The following is a 24,338-nucleotide window of genomic DNA, read 5'->3' as shown; positions in this document are numbered from 1 at the left end:
CAAAGGAGGAATGGAACTCAGATATCCCTTCCGATGGAAGCTTGAAGAAAAGAGCAATGTTTCCTCATTGAAATAGATACTTTTACCGTGAATAGTTGCACGGATGAACTTATTGTTGAAGAATCCTATAGTCTCGAAGAATTCATGAACCAATTGTTCGTGAAAGATGAAATGAACGCCCATAAACTTCTTCAACCCAGAAATTTCAAGAGATTTGAACATAGTGACCATTTCTAGAATCACTAGAGAAGAGACAGATTCAAAGTCTATTTGAATAAATTTTTCTACGAGAGAGTCCATTCTGATATATTGTTTGAGAACTTGGGATTCAGACTACTAAGAGACACAAGAAGATTTCTTAGAGAGAGAAGGTGAATATGCAGAATCACAAGAGGGATATTAAATCTCTTCGATTATGAACATTACTTTTATATATAGAGACTGACTCATGAATATTAATGTCATTGAGTAGATAAACCGTCAAAAATTTAGAACCCTGTTCCCAAGAGACTCATCATTTAAAAATGCAGCATTTAAAGATAATCATAAAAGTTTATCATTAATGCTAAGGCGTGAAGTAGAGGGACATTAGAAACTTTAGTCATATTTTTAACATTGAGAGACACGTGTCTTCAAGTTATTAGAAGAATGATTATTCAATTTTTGGCGAGAAGTGTACATAGACAACTCATGTAGCGATGGACAACTGTCCCACTCGTCTGAAGATGGGAAGTCTAAAGACATACGTAGTTAGACGTCTAATTTGTTATATGCATTCCTTGCGTCTAAAGTTGGGTAGACGTCTGTTTAGACGTGGGCGTTTAACTATGCTCGTCTCATAAACGTCTACCTAAAACATAGACGTCTAGCCAACTTAAAAGCGCAAGTTGCTTAAATAAGTATACGTCTAAGTATGTATTTTCTTTAGACGACTGGTCTATTAGACCAATTGAGACCTCCGTCTACACACGTCTATCTAGTTACTTTTAAACAATAAATTCCCCCTCAATTTGTGCATGATCAGTTCAAATAAATTAGTCAAGATCCACAAGTCCTAAAATATTTCTAAAGTGAGAAAACTTAGTCTCGGGTAGTGGCTTCGTGAACACATCTGCCACTTGTTGATCTGTTGGGACATATTCAAGGCGAATATGCTTTTGACTGACATGCTCTCAGATGAAATGATGTGTTGTTTCGATATGCTTTGTCCGAGAGTGTAGCACTGGGTTGTAAGTTATTGCATTTGCACTTGTGTTGTCGTAGAAAATCGGAGACTCTTTTGCTTCAATTCCATAATACCTCAACTGATGTTGAACCCACAAAAGTTGAGAGCAGCAACTCCCTGCTTCAAGATATTCGGCTTCAGCTGTAGACATGGCAACCGACGTCTACTTCTTACTGAACTAGGAGATCAGACGATCACCAAGAAATTGGCAAGTTCCACTAGTGCTCTTTCGATTAATCTTGCAACATGCATAATCTACATCTGAAAAACTAGTTAGATTGAAACTGGAATCCTTCGGATACCATAGTCCCATATTTTTAGTTCCCTTTCAATATTTAAAAATACTCTTTGTAGCCACATAATGAGATTGTTTAGGATTAGACTAGAATCTTTCACAAACGCCGACAACAAAAAAGATGTATAGCTGGTTGGTAATAAGATAGAGCAAAGAACCGATGATTCCTCTATAGGCAGTGATGTTAACACTTTGTCCATCTTCATCTTTGTCTAACTTATTGGAAGAACTCATTGGAGTGGCTACAGCCGAGCAACTTTCCATTCCAAACTTCTTTAACAGCTCCCTATTGTATTTAGATTGGTTGATGAAAGTTCATTTTTCAAGTTGAAGAACTTGAAGATCGAGGAAGAAGGTTAATTCTCCCATCATGCTCATCTCAAATTTATCCTACATTAGCTTGGCAAATTTCTCACATAATTTAGGGTTAGTTGACTGAAATATAATATCATCAACATATATATACTTGAACAAGTAGAATATGAGAATCTTTAACAAATCTAAACAGAATTTTGTCAACTATGCCAATGACAAAATCATGATCAAACAAAAATTTAGTCAAAATGTCATACTAAGCTCTTAGAGCTTGTTTCAAACGATATAAAGCTTTGTCAAGTTTGAAAACGTGATTTGGTAAAGAGTGATCAACAAAACCAAGAGGTGTTCAACATATACATCTTCATTTAAAGTACCATTTAGAAATACACTTTTCACATACATTTGAAAAACATTAAAATTCTTAAAAGATGCATAAGTTAGGAAGATTCTGATTGCCTCAAGTCTAGCTACATGTGCAAATGACTCCTCAAAGTCAATTTCTTCCTCTTGTCTATATCCTTGAGCAACTAACCGATCTTTATTTCTCACAACTAAGCCATCTTCACTGAGCTTGTTTCGAAAAACTCATCTTGTTCCAATGACCAATTGATCAGTCGTTCTAGGAGTTGATTTCCACACTTTATTTCTCTCAAATTGGTTTAACTCTTGCATTGCATTGATCCAATCTGGATCAAGCACTGCCTCATCGATTTTCTTTAGCTCAATTTGAGAAATAAAGGCGGAGTTTGCCATTTTATCCAATAATTAATGTCTTGTCCTAAGAGGAGAGTTAGGATTGCCAATTATCAATTCTAGTGGATGATTTCTGTTCCATGTGAAGTTTGATCCTAAAGGATTAAACGTCTGATCAGATAGCCTACGACGTCCGAACTGTCAACAACCTGTTGACTAAAAGTTTGGACGTTTGGTTGGTTCTCAACCGAATCAGCCACTTGATCGGACGAACAATTCCTTTTGATAGGAACTTCATCTTCACTATCATATTCAAGACTTTTCGATTCTAATCTTTTAGCAATGTCAATGAGATCAATAGAATTATTTTCAACAAATTTATCACAAACAACATGATATGATTCCTCAACAGTTTGTGTTCGATTATTGTACACTCTGAAAGCCTTACTAACTGAAGAGTAGTCTAACATGATTCCAAATCTACTTTAACATCAAAAGAGGTCAAATAATCTTTCCCATTGTTATGAATGAAACACTTACACCCGAAGATTCGAAAGTAAGAAACTGTATGAATTCTTCCATAAAACAGTTCATAAGGTATTTTGTCAAAGAGTTTATTAATTATTGACCGATTTTGTGTATAGTATGCTATATATGTTAAATGTTGGTTTTCAGACGAAAGAGTTTGAATCTTTTCCTTGAGCGTCTCATTCTCAGGTGAGAGCTCAACCACATTGTTTTCAAAAACTTTTTGTTCAAAAACTTGAGATGAAAGAGAGTTATTGGTCTTATATTTTGATTTCATTTCATTAAATGAGTTTGATAACTTCTTGTACTCAATGACATACAGCAGTTAAATCATCTATTGTAAACTCTTTTGAAGAAAAGTCGAATACCTTGGATTGGTCGTCTACCATCAAGCAAGTGACGACTTCGTTATCGCTATCGCTAGATGAGTCATCTAAGTCGCTATTGGCCCACTTGGACTTGCTTTCAACGCTTATAAGGACCTTCTTCTCTTTTAGGTTTTCCTTTATTTGATCGTTACAGCCATATATTTGAATCAACTTCTCCCAAATTTTTTTAGCGGAGGAGCATGACTGGATCTCACTAAATATATTCTTGTTGATAGATTTGTATAGAATGTCTTTGGCAACATTGTCTACGTTGTTCATCATCTTATCTTCAGTTGTCCATTTACATCTTGGCTTCTCAATCTTTATAGGACCATTAGTGATGACATACCACATGTTGCAATCAAGGGCTGTCAAATGCACTTGCATTCTCATCATCCAATAATTGTAGTTTTCTTTTGAGAGTAAAGGAATGTGGTTGACGACATACATGTTTAAGGTTCTTGTTGGTGCTTGAGAATAGAAAATGAGGCTCTAATACCACTTGTTTGTATAGGTGCTACCAATAGAGACTAGGGTCTAACTATTGTTAGCAGTTAACGATAAATTCTTCAATAATAATCTTGTGAGGAATTAGTATCTGTTTCTATTCCTCACAAATCCTCCAAACTCTTAAAACAGATTCAAGTGCGGAAGTGTTCGTCGGATTTGATGCTTTGAACAACCGAAGTTAAAGGCAGAAAGTAAAGAGCACAAGGAGTTTTATGGATGTTCGGAGATAAAACTTCTACGTCACCCATTCTTCCACAACTGGAAGGATGTCCATTAAATACTTTGAATCGAATACACCTCACTAAGCTAGCTAACTCTCTGTTGAACAAAACAACCTCTGTTCAACTTACAATGTTCTCGTAGCTAAACAGTAATTGAATTTCTCTCTTGATCTTGAAGGATGTAAGAAGTCAGTAAGAGCAAGAGTAAGATTGTGAATCAGATAACTGAGAGCGAGAGCTAGTGTTCTAGAGTGTCGGGGATTCGTCATTTGTCCTTGAAAATCTATTTGTAGTAGAAGGACACCAACGGTCGAATCTTCTTAATGAACATGTGGCACGTGTCCGTTGGAAGGTCGCCCATAGTACTAGAGTACAACAGACTTTGAGCAATTGGATCGGGGTCGTACCGAACTAGTAGTGCGCCAAATATCCTCTAATATTGTCTTGCACTAAACATACAGCTGGAAGGATATTTGTGTACGTGGTCATTCATTCATTTGATATAATTAGTTGGCTTGTCAGACTGCACAGAAGTGAGTGGAGCAGGAGTAGCAGACAACTAGTTTATCGTGGTTGGACGTATACTTTCTTCAGATGGCTGCTAAAGAAAGGCATTAGACGTCTCTAAAGGAGTTAGACTACCTCGTCAAACTATGATTCCCTTTAGACCTCGTCTAAAGGAGTTAGACGACCTCGTCTAACTACGCATCCCTTTAGACTGAGTCTAAAGGAGTTAAACGTCCTCGTCTAACTACGCACCACTTTAGACCGTGCCTAAACGAGTTAGACAACCTAGTATAACTACGCTTCCCTTTAGACATCGTCTAAAGGAGTTAGACGACCTCGTCTAACTACGCATCCCTTTAGACCGCGTGTAAAGGAGTTAGACGTCCTCGTTTAAATACGCATCCCTTTAGACCGCGTCTAAAGGAGTTAGACTAACTCGTCTAACTACGCTTCCCTTTAGACCGCGTCTAAAGGAGTTAGACGGCCTCGTCTAACTACGCTTCCCTTTAGATCACGTCTAAAAGAGTTAGACGACCTTGTCTAACTACGTTTCACTTTGGACAACGTCTAAAGGAGTTAGACTACCACGTCTAACTACGCATCTCTTTAGACAACGTCTAAAGTAGTTAGACCACCTCGTCTAACTACGTTTCCGTTTAGACAACGTCTAAAGAGTTAGACTACCATGTCTAACTACACATCCCTTTAGACATGAGTTAGACGACCTCATCTAACTACGTATGACATCTAAAATAGCCTGCTTTAGACTATGTCTAAAGTAGTATAGTCTTATATATGCACCTGCACAAAACAAATAGACATCTTAACTTTATTCACAACTAATTTTAACACAGATCATCAAAATAAAGTCAGCATAAAATAAGTTTATTCTCTAGTTTATTTTAGTAAAATAATTTGACCCAACACTTTTTTGAGTTGGGTTAATAAGTAGTGGTAGTATATTTTCTTGAGTTGGGTATGTAAGTAGTTGTATCTTTTCTTGAGTAAGTGGTGACTTCTCTACTATAGAGACACACAGTAGTGACATAGTGCGACCCAAAATCAACCATGGTAAATAGGTGCCTACATCCTTATCTTGATCAATAACAACAGGGGGAGGATTTTACATACCTAGAACATTATACTTGACTTGAAGCACACTAAATTATATGTATATTTGTCCACATTAAGAGTACCATAGATGATATCAACTAATTCGGCAAATGTAGTATTTTGGGGTAAATCCAAAGTTTTGCATTAATTTGCATCAAAAGACCTAGAACCATCAACAGTTTTCCACTCTTCATTATACAAAACAAATACTTCATCTGTAATTGAAAACAATGAATGGATAAATAATACTATTGCGTAAGGAGAGCATCGCGTCAGGAGTATTAACGATTATTCCAACTTTGGTCGATCGCGTAACAAAGTTTCAACTTCTATCGCATCAAGCGACCGCGTAACCCGATAAAAGTTGAAACTTTGTTACGCAATAGAAGTTGAAACTTTGTTACGTGATCACGTAACGCGACCAAAGTATATTAATGCTAACAAGAAACAAACAACTACACCATTTCTCAGGAAATAAACTACTATACAAATGATATCAAGAAACAAACAATTATACCATTGCTCAGGAAACAAATAACTATACAAATGATATCAAGAAACAAACAACTATATCAGTCATCCTTGTTGAAATTTAAGGCGTTGGTTGTCGTTGGGTCCGTCGTTCGCCAATCGCCGTTTAGGGTTTAGAGAGAATGAGGAGAAGACCGAGAAGAGAGAGAACGAGGAAGAAAGAAATGAAAAAAATAGGGGAAATTATAATAAATATTAAGGGCATTCTAGACTTTTCACAGGCCTACTCGTCACGTCATGCGACCGCATGCGTCGCGTGATGCAAAGGGTATTTTCGTTCGAAAAGATTATTATTGCAATGTTTATGAGGCGTGGGTCATTCCCCAAAAACCGCCCATTAATAGGGTCATTTCCCCCCCCCCCAAAAAAAACGCCCATTATTAGGGTCGTTTTGTCAAATTTCCTAGGGATATGACCTTAAAATTTTGGGTGTTCTATGTAAAAAAAATGTTCTTATTTTTTATTTTACTTATATTATATTTTAGGTTACATTTGAGAATGTTTAATACTTTTGTATCATAATTAACACAAATAATCTAGTTTAATAAATTAATTGTCATGTTAATGTATATTATGGTAAAAAGTGTATTTTTATTTTATTTTTATTTTTATTTTTAGTGGCTAGGTAAGGAGTTGACACTAGGCAAGCAAATGAAAAAAAACAATAAAATATTTACTTATTATTTTTTTAGAAAAATATCAATAGAGAATTTGAATCTATTTAATAAATAAAAGTCCAATATATTTCAAATCAATTTATTGAAATGAGTCTTTGAACGAAGCAAGCCCTTAACTGAGACGATCCCATTTTGACGGGGAGGTCTATCCTCCGTCAAGTTTACGTAAGTCAAAGAGAAATTTGTGCGTTGTCTATCTGTCAGTGTTTGACTGTATTCCATTTCGGCGGCCCTTTTCCAAATACCCCCCTTTCTTCGAAGCAAGTCCTCTTATAAGAGCTCGACTGTGAACGTCCTTTTCCTTTTTTCTGGATATCTTTTGTAATCTCTACCATCCTCCATCACTACAAGCCCTAACTTCGCGATCGCAGCTTTCTCTCCGGTAATTACACTTCAAATCTCGTTTACTTCACCTTTTATATCGATCGGCAGCTCAAGTTTTCTACCTATCACTGAATTAGTCTATGCGATCAAGTTTGTGAGCTCAATTGAAGACGGAGTTCATGGCAGAGACTCGCCGATACGGACTTGGTACACAGTTAGGTGAGTTATCTTTATTTCTTTGTCCTGTAGAGCTTCAAACTAGCTTCTCCGGAGGATCTTAATCGTTCAAGTGTTGTTGTTGTTGTTGCTAAGATCTTAATTGTTATCGTTTGCGTATTTCTCGATCTCTGCACTTCTTCTCTTTTTTTTCATGTTTATTTCTAAACAAACAAGCAATTCATGCTTCTCTGGAGGATAGAACTAGACGATTACATGTGTGGATGTCTACGTCTTATGTTGTTGTTACTCTTAAGAGTATGTTAATGTGATCTTCTTGGTATTGGGCTTTGGTGGCCCCTTGCTTTTGCCAACCTCGTGAGTAATGAACTAATGATGCCTTTTCTATAAGTGAAGGGTTCTGACTGAGGTTTTTTCTTCTTCTTTTTCCTTTATTATCATTTTTGGGCCTGGGGTGGGGCAGTGTGTATGAGAAGAATGCAGGTGCAGATGCAGGTGTGATTGGACTGATGTCTTTAGAGGTTACTGATTTTTTGAGTAAATATTAAGAATTCGATAGATCATCTCTGGCAATCATGATGGTTGTTAAGAAGAATTTTTGTATGTAACTAAAAGTGTATGTATTAGATGGTTATTTCACGGGTATTCAGTAAACTTATCAAATGAATCATGATAGCTAAGATCATCTTGCCTCATATAGAAGAAGCAGATATTGTGGCACTCTTGAATAGGTTTTACTGCTTCTAACTGGCACCGTTAACTACTTTAGGTCTTAAAAAGTTTCTCGAAAGGCTATTTCATTTCCTCTCTAAAAGCATTTCTTATTCAATGGACCAGTCAATGCTTTCTTAAGCATGATCCCTTCCTTGATTGGTAATGGAGTTGTTGTATTCACACAGTACATATATAATATATTTTAATTTATTATTCAACATCCTTATATTTTATAATTGGAACTATTTCAGTTAGATTTTCATAGAAGTATTCTGTCAAACTATGTACGTTAAGCTACGATACATGCACTCATCCCCAAAACCATAATTTGACTGAAGTTCAACTAAATCTTTACTTGAACTGCAACATGACCAAAGATAAGGATACAACACGATCTTTGCGTTTATCCTACCTCTAATGAAGTTTTACTTAAAAAAAAAATAAGGATAATGTCACTGCGTCGCTGCTATTATAGAACAATACATGAGACATTTAACACATATAGCTTCCTGAGGGTAAGTAATGATTTAAATACACATTGACAATTTTTATGCTTTTTTTAGGCTAAATCAATTAGTAAAATTTGTCTTTATTCTATACCACATGTCATTCAAAAGTGAGACATCTTGCACTTTCGTTTTCTTTTGATTCATCTCCTCCTTATTTGCTCAACTTTTAGATTCTAACTACAATATTTGAACAGATATTGAGCAAATATTGTTGGAAGCACAACATCGATGGTTACGTCCTGCAGAAATATGTGAAATTCTACAAAATTACCAAAAATTTCACATTGCTCCTGAACCTCCTCAGCGACCTCCAAGTATGATTTGTAGTTTTTTCTTGTTATTGCATTATGAGAGATTTCATCATAATTTTGTTCAGGTTTGTTTTCTATGCTGAAAATCCATATATTAAATAAAATACTCACGGGTTCAAAGAACATGACTTCATGAAGATATGAAAAATCTAAAGATGATTGAAGAGAAAATCTCTCTATTTTGTTGCTTTAGAAGATTGATTATCATGGGTTTTCTTCTTTTAATCCTTGTACAAGTCACTATATGTATCTTGTCCATGTCATATTGATCCCATTGTTAAATAGCCATATGCTAGTTAAGGCAGTTGAAGTGAATATACTCTTGCTTTCAAGGGCACTGTGATTGACCATGTGGTGCTTATAATAGTTGTACTAGGTGCAGATATTGGGGATTTGTTTGTCTGAAGAAAATAACTTAAAGGTGCAATTAATTTTGTTCATCTAGTTTTTTAGTAGTAAAGTACTAAAGTTGATACTAATTTGTACATATTTAAGAAGTTACAATACCTAGTGTAGCATAAAAAAACAAATTAACTTCAAATTGCTTAGGGTTTATGATATCTAATTCGACTTAGGCTGCATTTGATAACTGCATTTGGTACTTATAATTTTTAAACATTCTATTAATTTGGTTTAATATTAATCATTGCCAGTTGGTAACTTTGAAATTGAGTACTGGAAATTTAGTATTAAGAATTAGTCACTAGATATAAAAATAATATGAAATAAAAATTATAGTTCTGAATGCAATTTAGCAATTCTAGAGTTTATAAACTAAATAGAATGTACTTACACTTTACCATATCAATTCAAGTTTTATAAGACAGAATCATGTGGCTTATTCGTTGTGAATTGATCTTAATTCTTACATCTCCAATAAGATTTACCTGTTCAATGTCATTGAGGTTTGTAAGTTCAAGTAGTTTTTTGTATATTACTCATCTTCTACATGTATGAACGAATTGTCACATGTTTTATGGAGGGTGTACATATCATATTATGCTTTATAGATTATATTTCAAATTTGTGTGAGATGTTTCATTTCTCTTTGTTGTTTGTGTTTTCACTCAAGATACTTTGCTATTTATTTTAATAAATTTATCAAAAAAAGAATAGGCTTCCTCTCTTTTACACATGGATTTACCAAAAAAAAAGGTTTAACTATGTTCTGTATCTTTTAAAACTGCCATAGTTGATTTTCTGCCTGGAATGCCAACCCACCTTTTCTTATGGTCATAATTCAGCTGCATGTAATTTTCTCACATAGGTTAAGAGTTCCGTTCACTACCAATCTTCTTGCCGTTCTCCTTATTTTAACATCCATTATACTTTGATAATCAATTGTTCACGTTTTTCTTAAGGAAATCAAAATTTGTGGACTAAGTTGGGACATTTCATTGGCATAGATGAATAGTTTTATTTCACAGAGAACTAACGGCACTTATGTTTGAGTTGATATGCACATTTGGACTCTTCTTTGGTTTCTTTTCTTCTTTTTAGCATGTGCATAGTGCATGTCTTTCACTATTCAAGTATTCCATTCATGTATTGCCTTTGGCATGTCTTGAATGCTTCTCTAGATATTTTGGTGTCGTGTGGCTTCTCTCCATTTTATTACCTTGTCAATAAGATGTCTTCTTTCCCAGACGGGTCGCTCTTTCTTTTTGATCGGAAGGTACTGAGATACTTCAGGAAAGATGGTCATAACTGGAGGAAGAAGAAGGATGGGAAGACTGTGAAAGAAGCTCATGAAAGGCTCAAGGTTAGCAAAACACGGTTCTGGTATTTGCTGAAGCAGTGTTTCCTACAGGATAGTAATGCTTATCGCTAATGGCTGCATATCTTTTTGTAGTTTAGTATTTTGCAATTTCTAATGTCAATTTCTGGTCAAATGTCATTCTAGGCTGGGAGTATTGATGTGTTGCATTGCTACTATGCCCATGGGGAAGACAATGAAAATTTTCAAAGGCGTAGCTATTGGTTGCTTGAAGAGTAAGTATTGATGCATATACATTGATGGATTACTTCTTCTTGATTAACCTTGCTATAAAGTCTAAATGTGTGCATGCATTTGTGATCACTCTGTTATGGATCTCCCTTTCTTGGTCCAAACAAGTCCTAGATGTTTGTTTCTCACTGATCATGCTTTCACAGAGATGCGATAGCTAGGTCATTTCTACTAGTTAACTTGCTATAAAGTCTAAGCCTGTAGGCTTAGGGATGACTAGTTGGTGTGATCTGGTCCAGAATTCTCTCTAGATGTGCATATCATCATCTTTTATTTAAATGTTTTGCAAGTTTATCACCAGAGGCTATTTCTCAGAATTTCCTAAAGAAAACATAAATATTCATAAAACAAGGTACACCCAAAATGTAATCAATTTGTGCAACTTGTTGAGACTCTTGTTAGGTTTTAGTTGTTTAGTTCTAGTTGCTTCACATAACACCTTTTTAACTTCCTTTTTATTGGATAATCTGATGCAGGGAGCGTTCAAACATCGTTCTTGTCCATTACCGGGAAGTGAAGGTTATAACTTATTCCTTTTCCTTGGTCCCCTTTTGCTTTATTTGAGTTACATAACCTTAATGGAAATTATCCTTGTCCATTACCAGGAAGTGAAAGTTATAATTTATTCCTTTTCTTTGGTCCCCTTTTGGTTTATTGAGTTACATACCAGATACCTTAATGGAAATTGTCCAACTAGTTTGTTTGTAAGGTGGTAGAGTAGTGGTAACTACTGTCAAGCAGTGGAAATTCTCTAATAGTGATAACTACCCGTAGTATATAAATATAATTGCATCCCCTCTTCTAGCCTAGCGGCAACAAGAGTTGGATATCCCCAGCCTCCTTGAGAGGTCCAGGGTTCGAACCCGTCAGGCGGCAAGTTCTGCGCCTGGTTAATGATTAAGTTGTGTTTGCGGATTATGTGCCTAACCCCCTTGTGGCCACATTTTTTATAAATATAATTGCATATTTCAGTATAATACACAAAAAATAGAGGTCTTTAGTCCCTCTTAAAATCTCTCTAAAAACCCACATGGTATCAAAGTAGATTTTCCTACTCTTGAGAAGGATCATGTTATTCCTCTGCCTCCACCATGGCTGGTGTAGATGTGGAGGAGGGCTTCAATAGGTCCAATAAATTCTTCGTTTTTAATTTGTTTTATAGCTGTAATTGTTCTTCCAAACATGCTATTATTTTCCCTTTATCCTCTGTATCATAAGGAAAATGATGCCAAACAGGCCAGTCTTCTCCATAACCGACGTCTTCTTTTCCATGGAAGAACCACACTCGTCTCCTCCTCCAGAAGTAACGTATAGATAGCAAATGTCGCAAATCACCTTCGGTCATCCATTGAAAAATCACCAAGCCCAAGCCGAGTGTCGTCCTCGTTGCGCCATCACCTTCCACTAGAGTTCCGGAGACTCACCTTTATCGTCACATAAACAAGACACCTTCCTTCTCTCCCTACATCAGAGCCTCTAGAGCGTCAAAACCTCGTTGCGGTATGGAATCAGACCTTCATTGTGAGCGAGAGGGGAATGGTCCGTAATTTCGTCTAAATGATCCTCAACTTGGGCCACGTCTGGGCGAGGAGGAGGCTCTGGGGATGCGGAATGGGAATCTCCCCAACAAAGAATAGTGTCCTCGACACCTTGGGGTTAGGGGGCTCACAAGAAGCGTCCCCACTGTGTAAATGATTACCATGAGATGTTGGTGGCGTCCCCATGAGATCCAACTCGCTTGGTGCCTCGTCAATTCAATTGAGTTCTAGATAACGAGTGCAACATCCATATAACGAAAGGTACCTTATTTGTTAACGCCAACCAAACAAGTGTGCATTAGAGAACTTACAATAAATACCTTTGGATCCCCTGAGCATGGACCAACATATCAATCGTCCAAAATAATTCTCCCATGGTCAGTTTTATTCTCCCTTTGGATCCTAGAAAGTGATCGTCCTATCGTTAAGCAGTTTAACAAAACAATTCTTTTTTATTCAACAACAAAAAAGTCGTCCATCTGGTATCGAGAGATGATATCGGGAGGTTGCGGGTAGTTCAAAGGTGGCACTTGGTGTTTACAGTTATGCCGGGAGATTTGCTTATCTCCACCGCAACCTTGCTTTTGTAAAATCTTTCCACTGCCGCTAATACAAACATGGGGAGCTTTTCCGCTTCCCCGATTTCGTTCTGAGAGGCAACAACAAGAGGCGCATATTTTTTTCTAAACAGCTGGAGAGCTCTCTATCTGCAGAGCTACTTCCAGTGGCGGTGGTCACCATTCTCTTAATTCTTTAGTAATTTCTATCAACCTTTTCTTTGAAGCGCACTTGCTTCTTTCAAAATCCACTCCCTTTTCCCAAACAATTTTTATGAACTTTCATAAACTGCTTCTTTGGAGTGGACACACTCTCCTTCGTGATATGAGCTACATTTGTAGGATCTTTCCATTGTTGTATAGACAACATTCAATGCTGCTAACATAGGCATTATTGCTGCTCATTACTATTTGTTGTTGGTTGTGTACTCCTAAAACTCTAACTTTTCAATGATGCATGTCCACTTGAATTCGAGGGAAACATCTTTGACTATTTAGACTCCAGTACATCTTCTCTAATGAGTGGAAAAGTCAATATGACATATACTCACGCCAAGGATGGTCAACCATGAACTTTTTTTTTATGAATGTCAACTTTTCATTAGAAAGAAAATGCAAGATGCATTTAAGGAATTATAGATTGAAGAGAAAAGAGAAACAAAAGCAAAAAGAACAGAATCATTCATTACGTTCTACAATGAACATTTTTTAACCTGAACTACCTTTAAATTTCTGGTTTTTAAATTATTAGCTTGTCCTACATTATCATTACGTTTGTGTAAGGTTACAAGGTTATTTAAAAGACCTGCACAATGAATCACTTCATGTTTGGACCACTACCAAGTGTTCTGGTGGTAGAATTACTTAACCAAGACTGCTAGCATAGAAGTTTGAGCCTGTCTACTTATGTATAAGAGGATGGAGGGAGTGCTATCTTTTCGTAGATTGCAGTATGTAATTTAATACTTTTAATGTTGAATTTTTTATCCTCCATAGGATTGGTTTAGATTAATTAATCACTATCTCTGTTCATGGAGTTCAAAATATGTTGTTCGCTTTGCTCTGTTATAATCTTATGTTCCTAACTTTTTGTCTGACCTCTAAAGAAAGATGTGGTCTCTTGGTAACTGACTGCATACTCTATAAGACCATGAGTTTCAATGGAAGACTATTTTTAAACATGTTATGGGTTGTTTACTTAAACCATTTCACTACAAGCTTATGGTGTACTGATTGCTAATATAATTCATGTCATTCATCTTATAACAATGTTCTGCTATATTTTTCCCAATAAAACAAATTTTTCTTCTATATTTTTCCCAATAAAACAAAATGTTCTTCTATATAATAACTAGTGAAATCTTTGCTTATCTGTTGTGCTTATGCCATCAGAATGTCCTTTTTCACTCCAGGGAAGTAGGGCAAACTTTAACAGGGTAAGAGAATCTGGAGTTGTAATTCCTGATCCCCAGGAAAATGAAGAAACCTTACTCCAGTCAGAGGTGAACAGTTCTTCATCATCTCATTTTCATCCATATCATCAAGGAACTTCACAGACTACAGATAGTAGTCTAAATAGTGCTCAGACTTCAGAATATGAAGATGTTGAGTCTGGTGAGATCTACATGCTTGACATCATTTGGTTTAATGAACTAATATTTAATATTCTTTTCTTCGGTATACAACTTATCGTCAATGGAATTTGTTGCAGCATATGCAGCTCAAATTAATTCTGGATTTCAATCTTTTCCTGAAAGGAAAACACCAGCAATGGAGAATATAGGTACAGGTGCCTCTGCCCCTTATTACCCAGTAACTTTACCAGGTATTACACCCCTTCAAATATCATATTATATGTTTGATTTGACTAACCATGGCTCAGAATTGCCACTTAACAATATTCCAAATTATTGACAGATGATTATGCAGGAAATCCATCTGCAGCTAATTTTTTCCGAGTTACTGGAGATGCCAATAAAATCAGTATTGATTCAACTTCAGCATTTGGATCTCAAAGTCAACATGCTCCCCCATCATGGAAAGTTCTTGAAAACAATCAATTTCATCCATCCACTTCCAGTCACCAAGGAAACATGGTTGGTTTCAATTCTGTGGCAGGAAATGAGTTAATTGGACAAAGATTGAATGATGGATCTGTGAAAAATCAGGGAATTGGAACTTACTTGCCTGTTCAGCAAGGATGGCAGGTACTAAGTGATAAATTAATGCAACTCATTAAACTGTATTTGTACATCCTCCTGATAAATCTTAGAACAGAAGTAGGTGAGAAAGAAAGATAACCCTTGTATTAATGATAAGGAATTACATAAGATATAGGTGAGAAAGGGTGAATCTAAAGGGGAGAAGAGGATATCGACATTCTCATTTTCTGAATGCTTTATCCTCCACTAGCTCATAGTTTATTTATAGGCTCCATGTGCTGCCCTACTCTCTTGCCGACCTGTCATAGCAGAATTACCGCTCCTCTGCTTAGCCCTTTTCATTCCTTTAACTAGCCATTTGCTCCTAACAACCTTGCCAATCATCTTCTAGAACAATTCTGGCTTCCCTAACCCTTGCCTTGCCTTGTATCACCTACTTCCAAGGTGCTTGATAATATCTCACTGAATTAATTCCAAGATTGGTTTTGTATGTGTTACACGATATGGGAATAAGGGGTAAATGATATTCTGTTGGTATCATCTTCTTTCCCTGAACCATATTGTCTTCTTTCTGGGTTCAGTTTCCGCACCACTTTAGGTGAATTTTCTGCATGTCATCTTCATTTGGGACATACAGTATGCAGCATCAATAATCCATATTATCTTCTGAGGATTTCCATTTCACATAGATTAACTATTGTACTGATGCTATAACTTCAAATAGAATTTTAGTTCTTCTGATGCTGAGAGTTTCATTGAAGATGTTAAACCAGGAAAACTTTTTTGTGCCTCAACTTTTAATGATATACTTTAGATTCTCAAACTTCTAGTTGCACTTTGAATTTGCTTTGCAGACATCTGATGTTTCTCTGGAGGTCTCAAATTGGCCCATGGATCTGAGAGTTAATCACCACTCTACATATAGTATGGACAAGCATGTCGACTCATTTGGATTTTCTGCTTCCCGCGATGTGGATCATTTAGACTCGAGCAAGATTTACGCACATAATATTCCTCAAATGCAACTAAGGTCTGTAGAAGGTGGAGATGCCTTGAAACAAGAACAAGGAATATATACCACATATGGAAAAGCTGACTATTCTTCTTTACGACAACCCCAGTTAGATGGCCTACAAAATGAAGGACTTAAGAAGCTGGACAGCTTTGATAGATGGATGAGCAAAGAGTTGGGAGATGTAAATGAATCACATATGACATCTAATACTGGGGTCTTATGGGATGCTGTTGCAGTTGAAGATGTAGTGGATGATTCTAGTATTGCTTCCCAAGTTCACTTAGACAACTATGTATTGAGCCCTTCTATCTCTCAGGACCAGTTCTTCAGCATTAGAGATTTCTCACCCACTTGGGCTTATGCAGGCTCAAAAATCAAGGTACATTTTCTTCTTGTTTTTACTATCTTTGAACAGTTTATTGCATACTGCCACCATTTGGTTAGGGTCACAGGGACTATAGTACAATATTATTGTTGGTACAAGCTTATATAGTTTGTGATTTTCAAATGGTGTTAGGTGGGAGGTACAGTTGTACCTGATATTAATTTGTCCCTAGCTCTTTTCTGGTTCAAGATTTTCTTTGTATATTATTTTCCAATTATCATTTACTAAAATATTATTATGTAACAAAATATATCAAAAGTTTAATTATAAATATTAAATTAATAAATCTACTGTCATCAAAACTAAATTTTTTAATAATTAAATAAAATAAAATATGTTAATTTTACTATACTTCTCTAATGTTTTAATTACTAAAACATTTAATATTTTTAACAATATAATAATAATATTTATATATTTATGCTATTACATTATTAATATTTTTTTATTGCTATAAATTAATATTATTAATATTAAACTAACATATTTATTTATATGATTATATGTTATTTATGTTATATTTTTTGAAAGCTAATTTATTCCCTAGAAGAAACTAACATGACACCCACAACCATAGTCTTCCACTTCCATTTAACCTAATGTTATTTATGTTATATAAGCATTAAACTTTGAGAAAATATATTATATGTTATTAATGCTATTATTAGTTTATTACTAAAATTTATATTTATAAAAATTTAATAAAATAATATAGTATGTTTGGTTTTACTATTATATGGTATTAGTGTTATTTTTATCAAGTCTTATAATAATTAGTAAAGATAAAATAGTATCTTTATCTTTTTACTATGAGCAGTATCAATATGTTTTATAATTTTACTGGCTGGATTATTATATTATATTATTAATAATTATAATAACAATGACCAATTCAACGGGTCTTGATGGGAGTTCAATTTTTTTTATTGACATTGTTTGTATTATTAAAAGTTGTCCTCTCAAAATTAATTCAAACACATTAAAGTAACATTGATTAATAAACGAAATGCAAAAGATCAATAATAAAGATAAACAATATGAAAAAGAAATGTATAAACAAATTAAATTATAACTTCACATATTTTAATAGGGACAAAATCTTTTATTTCTATACTAAATTTTACATCCTCTACTAACACAAAGTAATAAGCACTACTGTAGGATTTCCATGTTGAATTTTTTGACCAAACAGTTTCATCAGTCAAGTCTAATCCGTTGCTAATTTTTATACCAGAAAATAATGGCCTGCTATATTTGGAATTGTGGTTGTACATTAATCCATTTGAACACGGAATAAGTTGTAAGCTAATTACCTCATGCTAAACAATATGGATTTGGTTATTTGGATTAATATACATTATGTTCCCATGGGGTATGATGACCCTTTAATAGTAATCTTCCAGGAGGCTCAAGAATTAGTTCCACTTTCTTTCTGTGATTCCAGGTCCTGATCATGGGAAGATTCTTGAAGAGCTGGCAGGATCTGCAGAAATGCAAATGGTCATGTATGTTTGGGGAAATAGAGGTTCCAGCTCAGGTTCTTCAAGATGGTGTCCTTTGTTGCATTACCCCTGTTCAAAAGGCTGGCACGATTCCTTTCTATGTAACGTGTTCTAATAGGTCAGCTTGTAGTGAAGTACGGGAATTTGAATACAGAGATTATTACAGCCAAGATGTGGAAATTCCAGATGTCAACAGCAAAGAAGTTCTTCACATGCGTTTTGAAAAACTATTATCAATTGACTCAACTAGTAGCCAAAGCTCTAGTCTCAGTTCTGCAGTTGACTATTCATTCTTGAGCAATAAAATCAATTCATTGATGAAAGCGAGCAATGAGTGGGAGCAATTCTTAAATAACTCAGAAGAGATATCCCCAGAACTGAAAAATGAGCAGCTGCTGCAGAAATTCATGAAGGAAAGATTACATGTATGGCTCTTACAAAAGGTAGCTGAAGGTGGGAAAGGCCCAAGTGTATGGGATAGAGATGGTCAAGGTATCCTACACTTTGCTGCAGCACTTGGTTACGATTGGGCAATAGCACCCACAGTAGATGCAGGTGTTAGCATTAACTTCCGTGATGTAAATGGTTGGACTGCGTTACATTGGGCAGCATATTGTGGAAGGTTTGATCTTTTACATCTGATGTGATGTTTTATTTTTTCATGTAGTTTTCCCCTCCTCCAGGTCTGGTTGATTAGTTAGTATTAGGAAGGGAAATTAAAAGAAAGTGAAAGGAGTTGACAGTATAGTACAGATAAAGTCCTTGTTTGATGTGGGATTATTTAAAAGTAATCAGGGTGTTTTAGCCAAAAAAATAAATTTGTTTGATGAAAGGGACTTATTTGGGTCAAATGACCAAATATCCTTAGTATTTGTTGAAGCATTAATCTAGGGTATTAGGTTTGACCTAATATTTGAAAGTAAAGGGATAATTATTGTATTAATAATTGTCAATAAACTAATAAATAAAGTTAAAGTAGACAGTGTAGTACAAGGAAGTTAGAAGAACTTGTGATATTATTTTATCTGTTATTTTGAGAGGTATTTGCATGGATATTTATTATAAAAAAGCAAAAGCAAAAGCAGAGTGAAATAGTAATTTCTATTAAAAACAATCCGTTTTGTCAGACATTTATCATTTTCTTGTACAAGGAAAAATGTCCCAATCGCCTTTGTATTGATATTGGACTTCCAGGATGATGATTTGGAGTTTTGAGTCGTTTTAGGGAATTTTGTCCTTTCCGATTTTTTTTCTTCTGGGGATGTTGTATGTTCTTTGATTAACTCATGGCATCTTATGTTATAACTTGTACTTGAATTTGTTTTGTCCAGTTGTTTCACCATGATTCATGTTCCATTTGAGTTAATTGTTGATTAATGAAAATAGATTTATCCTTTCAAAAATGAAAATGTTTCAATCGATTTTAAGTGGAGTACTTTCTCTCAATCTTTCAAAATCTTCTATTCTGTCAATTTCTTTCTAACCAAATGCATCCCTAAAAAGTGCTCAACATAAATCACTAATATCTATCTCTTTTTTGTTTGGCTTTGATTGATATTAGAGAGCGGACCGTGGGATTGCTCATCTCTCTAGATGCAGATCCTGGAAAAGTGACAGATCCAACTCCCATTTACACAGGTGGTAGAACACCAGCTGACTTAGCCTCAAGCAATGGGCACAAAGGCATTGCTGGTTACCTTGCAGAATCCTCATTAAGCTCCCACCTCTCTCATCTACAGTTGGATACAAGAACTGACGCCGGAGAAACATCAGTTGGCAGCGCTGTACGTCTAGTTTCAGAAAGGACAGCAATTCCAATCACAGATGGGGATTTCTCTCAGGGAACCGCAATGAAGGACTCGTTAGAAGCTGTCAGAAACGCCACTCAAGCTGCTGCTCGCATTCATCAAGTCTATAGGGTTCAGTCATTCCAGAGAAAGCAGAAAGAGTATGATAATGAAGATTTGGCAATGTCTGTGGTTTCTGGCAGAAAAAGCAGATTGGGACAGAATGATGAACCGGTTCAAGTTGCAGCTGTAAGAATACAGAACAAATTCCGTAGTTGGAAGGGCAGAAGGGAATACTTAACAATCAGGCAACAAATTGTTAAAATTCAGGTTATCCAGAAATGTCTTATTCCCTGTATACTTTTATAAATTTCATTGTTGGTTAAAATCCCTCTATATTAATTTTCCAGGCCCATGTGAGAGGATACCAAGTCAGGAAGAACTACAGGAAGATTACTTGGTCTGTTGGCATATTAGAGAAGGTAATTTTACGATGGAGAAGAAAGGGTAGTGGTTTACGTGGTTTCAAACCAGAAACAATCAACAATACCCATAGTGATGCTGTTGTTTCCTCAAAGGAGGATGACTATGACTTTCTAAAAGAAGGCAGAAAGCAAACGGAAGAACGACTTCAAAAGGCCCTTGCTAGAGTGAAGTCAATGGTTCAGTATCCTGAAGCAAGGGATCAGTATCGCAGGCTACTGAATGTTGTCTCTGAGATGCAGGAAACTAAGGTATTGTGTTATTCTATATTTTGTTGAAACATGATTTTTTTTTCTTTCCAAAAGTCCCATAATTAGTCACAGCTGTCTATGGGGACATACGAATAGGGCTATAGGGTCTTAGTTCCTTGATCTGACAGCACACGAGTTGCTTCGATATAATGTTTGATACAATAGTTATAAATAAGGGTGCTTTGAAAATTATGTGTTTAAAAACTAAATCTTGAATTAATCAAATTAAAATATCTAAACATTAAGTATTTGGTATGATAGTTGATTTGATATATTATGGAACTAATGTCAGAAAAGTACTTAACGACTATATTCCCTTATAGTGACGTAATTTGATTAACACCCAGGTGTTAAAGTTGTCTGTTAGACGCTTTTACTAGATACAGAGTTAAGTTATAGCATAACTTACTGAATTAGGTCAGATTTTTTAGACTAATTTTTTAGCTTAATTTGAGGTGAATCTAAATAATTAAGTTATAATTAATTGATTTTTAAATTATGATGAACTTAATACAGATAAGCACTTGATCATTTGGATTAAAGTGATCAACTATCTTCACATTATCTTGGACTAAAAAAGAACCCTTTCAATAATAAACTGGATTATTGAAAACAGTTTAAATAAACGTAGTCTTAGCCAACAGCATAAGCAATTGGTATGAATGTGTAATAGACATTTTATTTTTATTATTATCTTTTTTGAAAAAAAAAATGGTAGGCATGAACATGAATTGCGTTCACAAAGTTACAAGTTACAACCAGGAAAACTGAAAGGAAAAGAAAACATAAAGTTAAAGAAACTAAAAGAGTTCGATCCCAATCAACTCAAAGAAATCCCATCCTCCATAGGTCCCTCCTTTTTTAATTGTGTCGAAAGAATAGAGCAAAAAACCCTTTATCCTTTCATTTTCATTAGTAATAGGTAAAATGTCAAATTTTATACCCATTATGACAATAGAAGCAAAGTGGTTTGAAGGCGTGAAACTGTCTGACATTTTCATATATATTTTTTGTATGTATGGCGCATAAGATCCAAGGAGGAGAAATTTACCTATTTTTCAAGGAGGAGAAATATGGACATATGACTGGGAATATTAGGATTTTGCATTTACCTATTTTTCAAACTAAATTATTTGTATTAGGGTTGGATTAGGATTTTAGTATGCACTTTTCTATAAGTTTTCGAGTTTATCTAGTATTTTGAGAGAATACTTGTGAAAATATTATTTTCTTCAAAAGGAAAAGTTCACTAAAACTACATTATACTCATAACCGGGTCGATTGTAGGAATGATAGAACCATCTATAGCGCAAACATCCCAGTTGATGAAAAACAACTAGAAAAAAGGGGGTGAAAGAAAAGAAATAGACATAAAACCAGCCCGCCCCCGTTACAAATCCCATTAAAACAAACCTGTACCAGAATCCATAGGTCATCAGTTGATTCTTGTGCTATTTTGACTTGGACCGTAGCGATATTCATTATTCTAGCAAATTAGGGTTTGGATATGTTGATTCAAGATTTGATGTTAATCTTTAATGTTGGGGAAATTTAACCTTAATTGTAATAACATGTATTAGGCTCTTCTTTATAGGCCTTGTTGGATTTAGATTATTTTGGATCATTTTCAAATAACCACCATCACATTAACCAAAATATTACAACAAACTGATCAAGATTATTTTTGAGTAACCCATTGACTATTAAAATATTCGTATACTGAAGGAGCCCTTAGAAGTAAGTATAGATTACTTATTTTCACATCTTCCGCTTGAATTCATCTTGCAGGCTGTGTATGATAGAGTTCTAAATAGCACAGAAGATTCGGGTGATTTTGATGATCTGGTTGATATTGAAGCATTGCTTTATGACGATGACGACACCTTCATGCCTACTACAACATATTGATGAATGATTCTTTCTCTCTTGGTCTTCAACCCGGTTTCTATATGCATACACAATTATATCAGTATAACTAGCATATCGATATCATTTGTAAATGTCTCCTTGATTTAGATTCATTTTCTGACAATTTCTAGAGGATGTTTGCTGGTTTTTTCTAACTTATATGACACTCTGTTTCCTGTGATGAACTGTCATTGAATAATATTAGTACTAGTAATTAAATTGTGAATTTGATTATTAGCTTTCAGGTGTGTATGGATTCTACTAATGACCTGTTAACTTAGCTTTAGATTTTATCCCTCACATATTCCTGGTTAGTTTTACCATGACTGCTCTTTTTCGAATATAGAGAAAATAGGGTTTAAATACCTTTTAATTTTTGTTTTTTGTTTTTTCTTCTTTGGAGCTATACTAGGGGGATTTATGAAGTATCATTTGAAATATATGATAATGACTTGCCTTCATAGAGTTAAGTGAAGAGTTTGTTTATTTTGGTCAATTCATGTCCAAAGTAAAAACTAATGAAACTCATACTCAGTACTCTTGTAGTTATTGATTGTGATTTTGTTTTGGTGGTTTATTTTGTTTGTCAACTTGTATGTATATGAGAGAAGATTTTTTTTCCTTTTCTTTTGACTTGTTGAGATAAAAAAATTATTGTTCTAGAACTTTGTCACCATTCATGAATAAAATCTCCCAGAGTGTAATATTTATACCATATTTACAAAATAAAAAAATTATATAAAATGATATTTTTATATAATATATTTTGTGATATTGAAAATTATATATTATAAAAAAATAAATTTAAATATTTTTATAAATTGTGAAAAATAAATAAATATATTAGTGATGTTATATATTTGATTATAATTATTAGCGTTTGGAGTAAAGCTCCATAAATCGGTGGGTAGATTAAATCTTTATTTACCTTGTATGGTTGCTAATGGTATTTGATTAAATGTGTATTTACCTTGTATGGTTGCTAATGGTATTTGCCCATTGATTTCAATATTATATAATATGGTTAATATATTTACTTAGAAACCAAAAGAAAATGATATCTTATATTGATAGATGAAATTGATATATATATATATATATATATATATATATATTTATATATATATATATATATATATATATATATATATATATATATATATATATATTGGGATTAATATTTACTTTGATTTATAGTTTATTTAAATAAACTTGTTTTTGAAAGTATTTTTTAAAAATTGTTTTTTTGAATAAAAAACTTTAAAATGTATTAATATTTAATATATATAATTAAATGAAATAAATAATATTTTAATAGATAAATTAAGTAATGTAATTAACGATAAAATGATGATGAATCTTTTTTAAATAAAAAAAAAACACAACTGAACAATGCCTTGAGTGTTTTCTTATAAAAAAAGAAAAAGAAAAAGAAAAATTGAATTAAAATAATATTTCCTGAAATAGAGACAAATTGTCGCTAGGCTAATGACATTTCCAACTACTAGACAATGAAACATTAATATCTTAAAAAGCGGAAACTGTTTACATGCATAAGAGAGATATATAACTTGATTTAAGTATATATATTTTTTTTAGAGTTTTATAATTGTTAATATATATAATACTAATAAAATTAAATATATAAATAAGAATAATAAATAAATTTAACTCATTTATATTTAAATATAAAATATCAACAATAATTAATAAAATACTTC

General features: G+C 34.2%; 1 protein-coding gene across 3 annotated transcripts; it reads left to right on the top strand.

Annotated features, from left to right (window-relative positions):
• Positions 1-7,221: 7,221 nt before the first annotated feature.
• LOC124931879 (calmodulin-binding transcription activator 3-like) lies at positions 7,222-22,854 on the top strand. Of its 3 annotated transcripts, XM_047472458.1 has the most exons (14): positions 7,222-7,368; positions 7,448-7,529; positions 8,905-9,024; positions 10,668-10,783; positions 10,925-11,013; positions 11,506-11,548; positions 14,537-14,738; positions 14,836-14,949; positions 15,042-15,331; positions 16,141-16,680; positions 18,131-18,810; positions 19,750-20,305; positions 20,386-20,709; positions 22,498-22,854. In XM_047472458.1, the coding sequence occupies exons 2-14, from the start codon at positions 7,490-7,492 to the stop codon at positions 22,615-22,617; spliced, it is 3,234 nt and encodes a 1,077-aa protein (XP_047328414.1). In that variant the 5' UTR covers positions 7,222-7,368; positions 7,448-7,489; the 3' UTR covers positions 22,618-22,854. The 3 variants fall into 3 exon arrangements, with proteins under 3 accessions (XP_047328414.1, XP_047328415.1, XP_047328413.1); XM_047472459.1 differs by having other exon boundaries at positions 7,234-7,529; positions 15,054-15,331; XM_047472457.1 differs by having other exon boundaries at positions 7,234-7,529.
• Positions 22,855-24,338: the final 1,484 nt, after the last annotated feature.

The sequence above is a fragment of the Impatiens glandulifera genome, chromosome 3 (genome assembly GCF_907164915.1).
Source record: "Impatiens glandulifera chromosome 3, dImpGla2.1, whole genome shotgun sequence".
Classification (NCBI taxonomy): domain Eukaryota; kingdom Viridiplantae; phylum Streptophyta; class Magnoliopsida; order Ericales; family Balsaminaceae; genus Impatiens; species Impatiens glandulifera.
The sequence above is the reverse complement of the archived record's forward strand: the minus strand, read 5'-3'. Positions and strand labels throughout refer to the sequence as shown.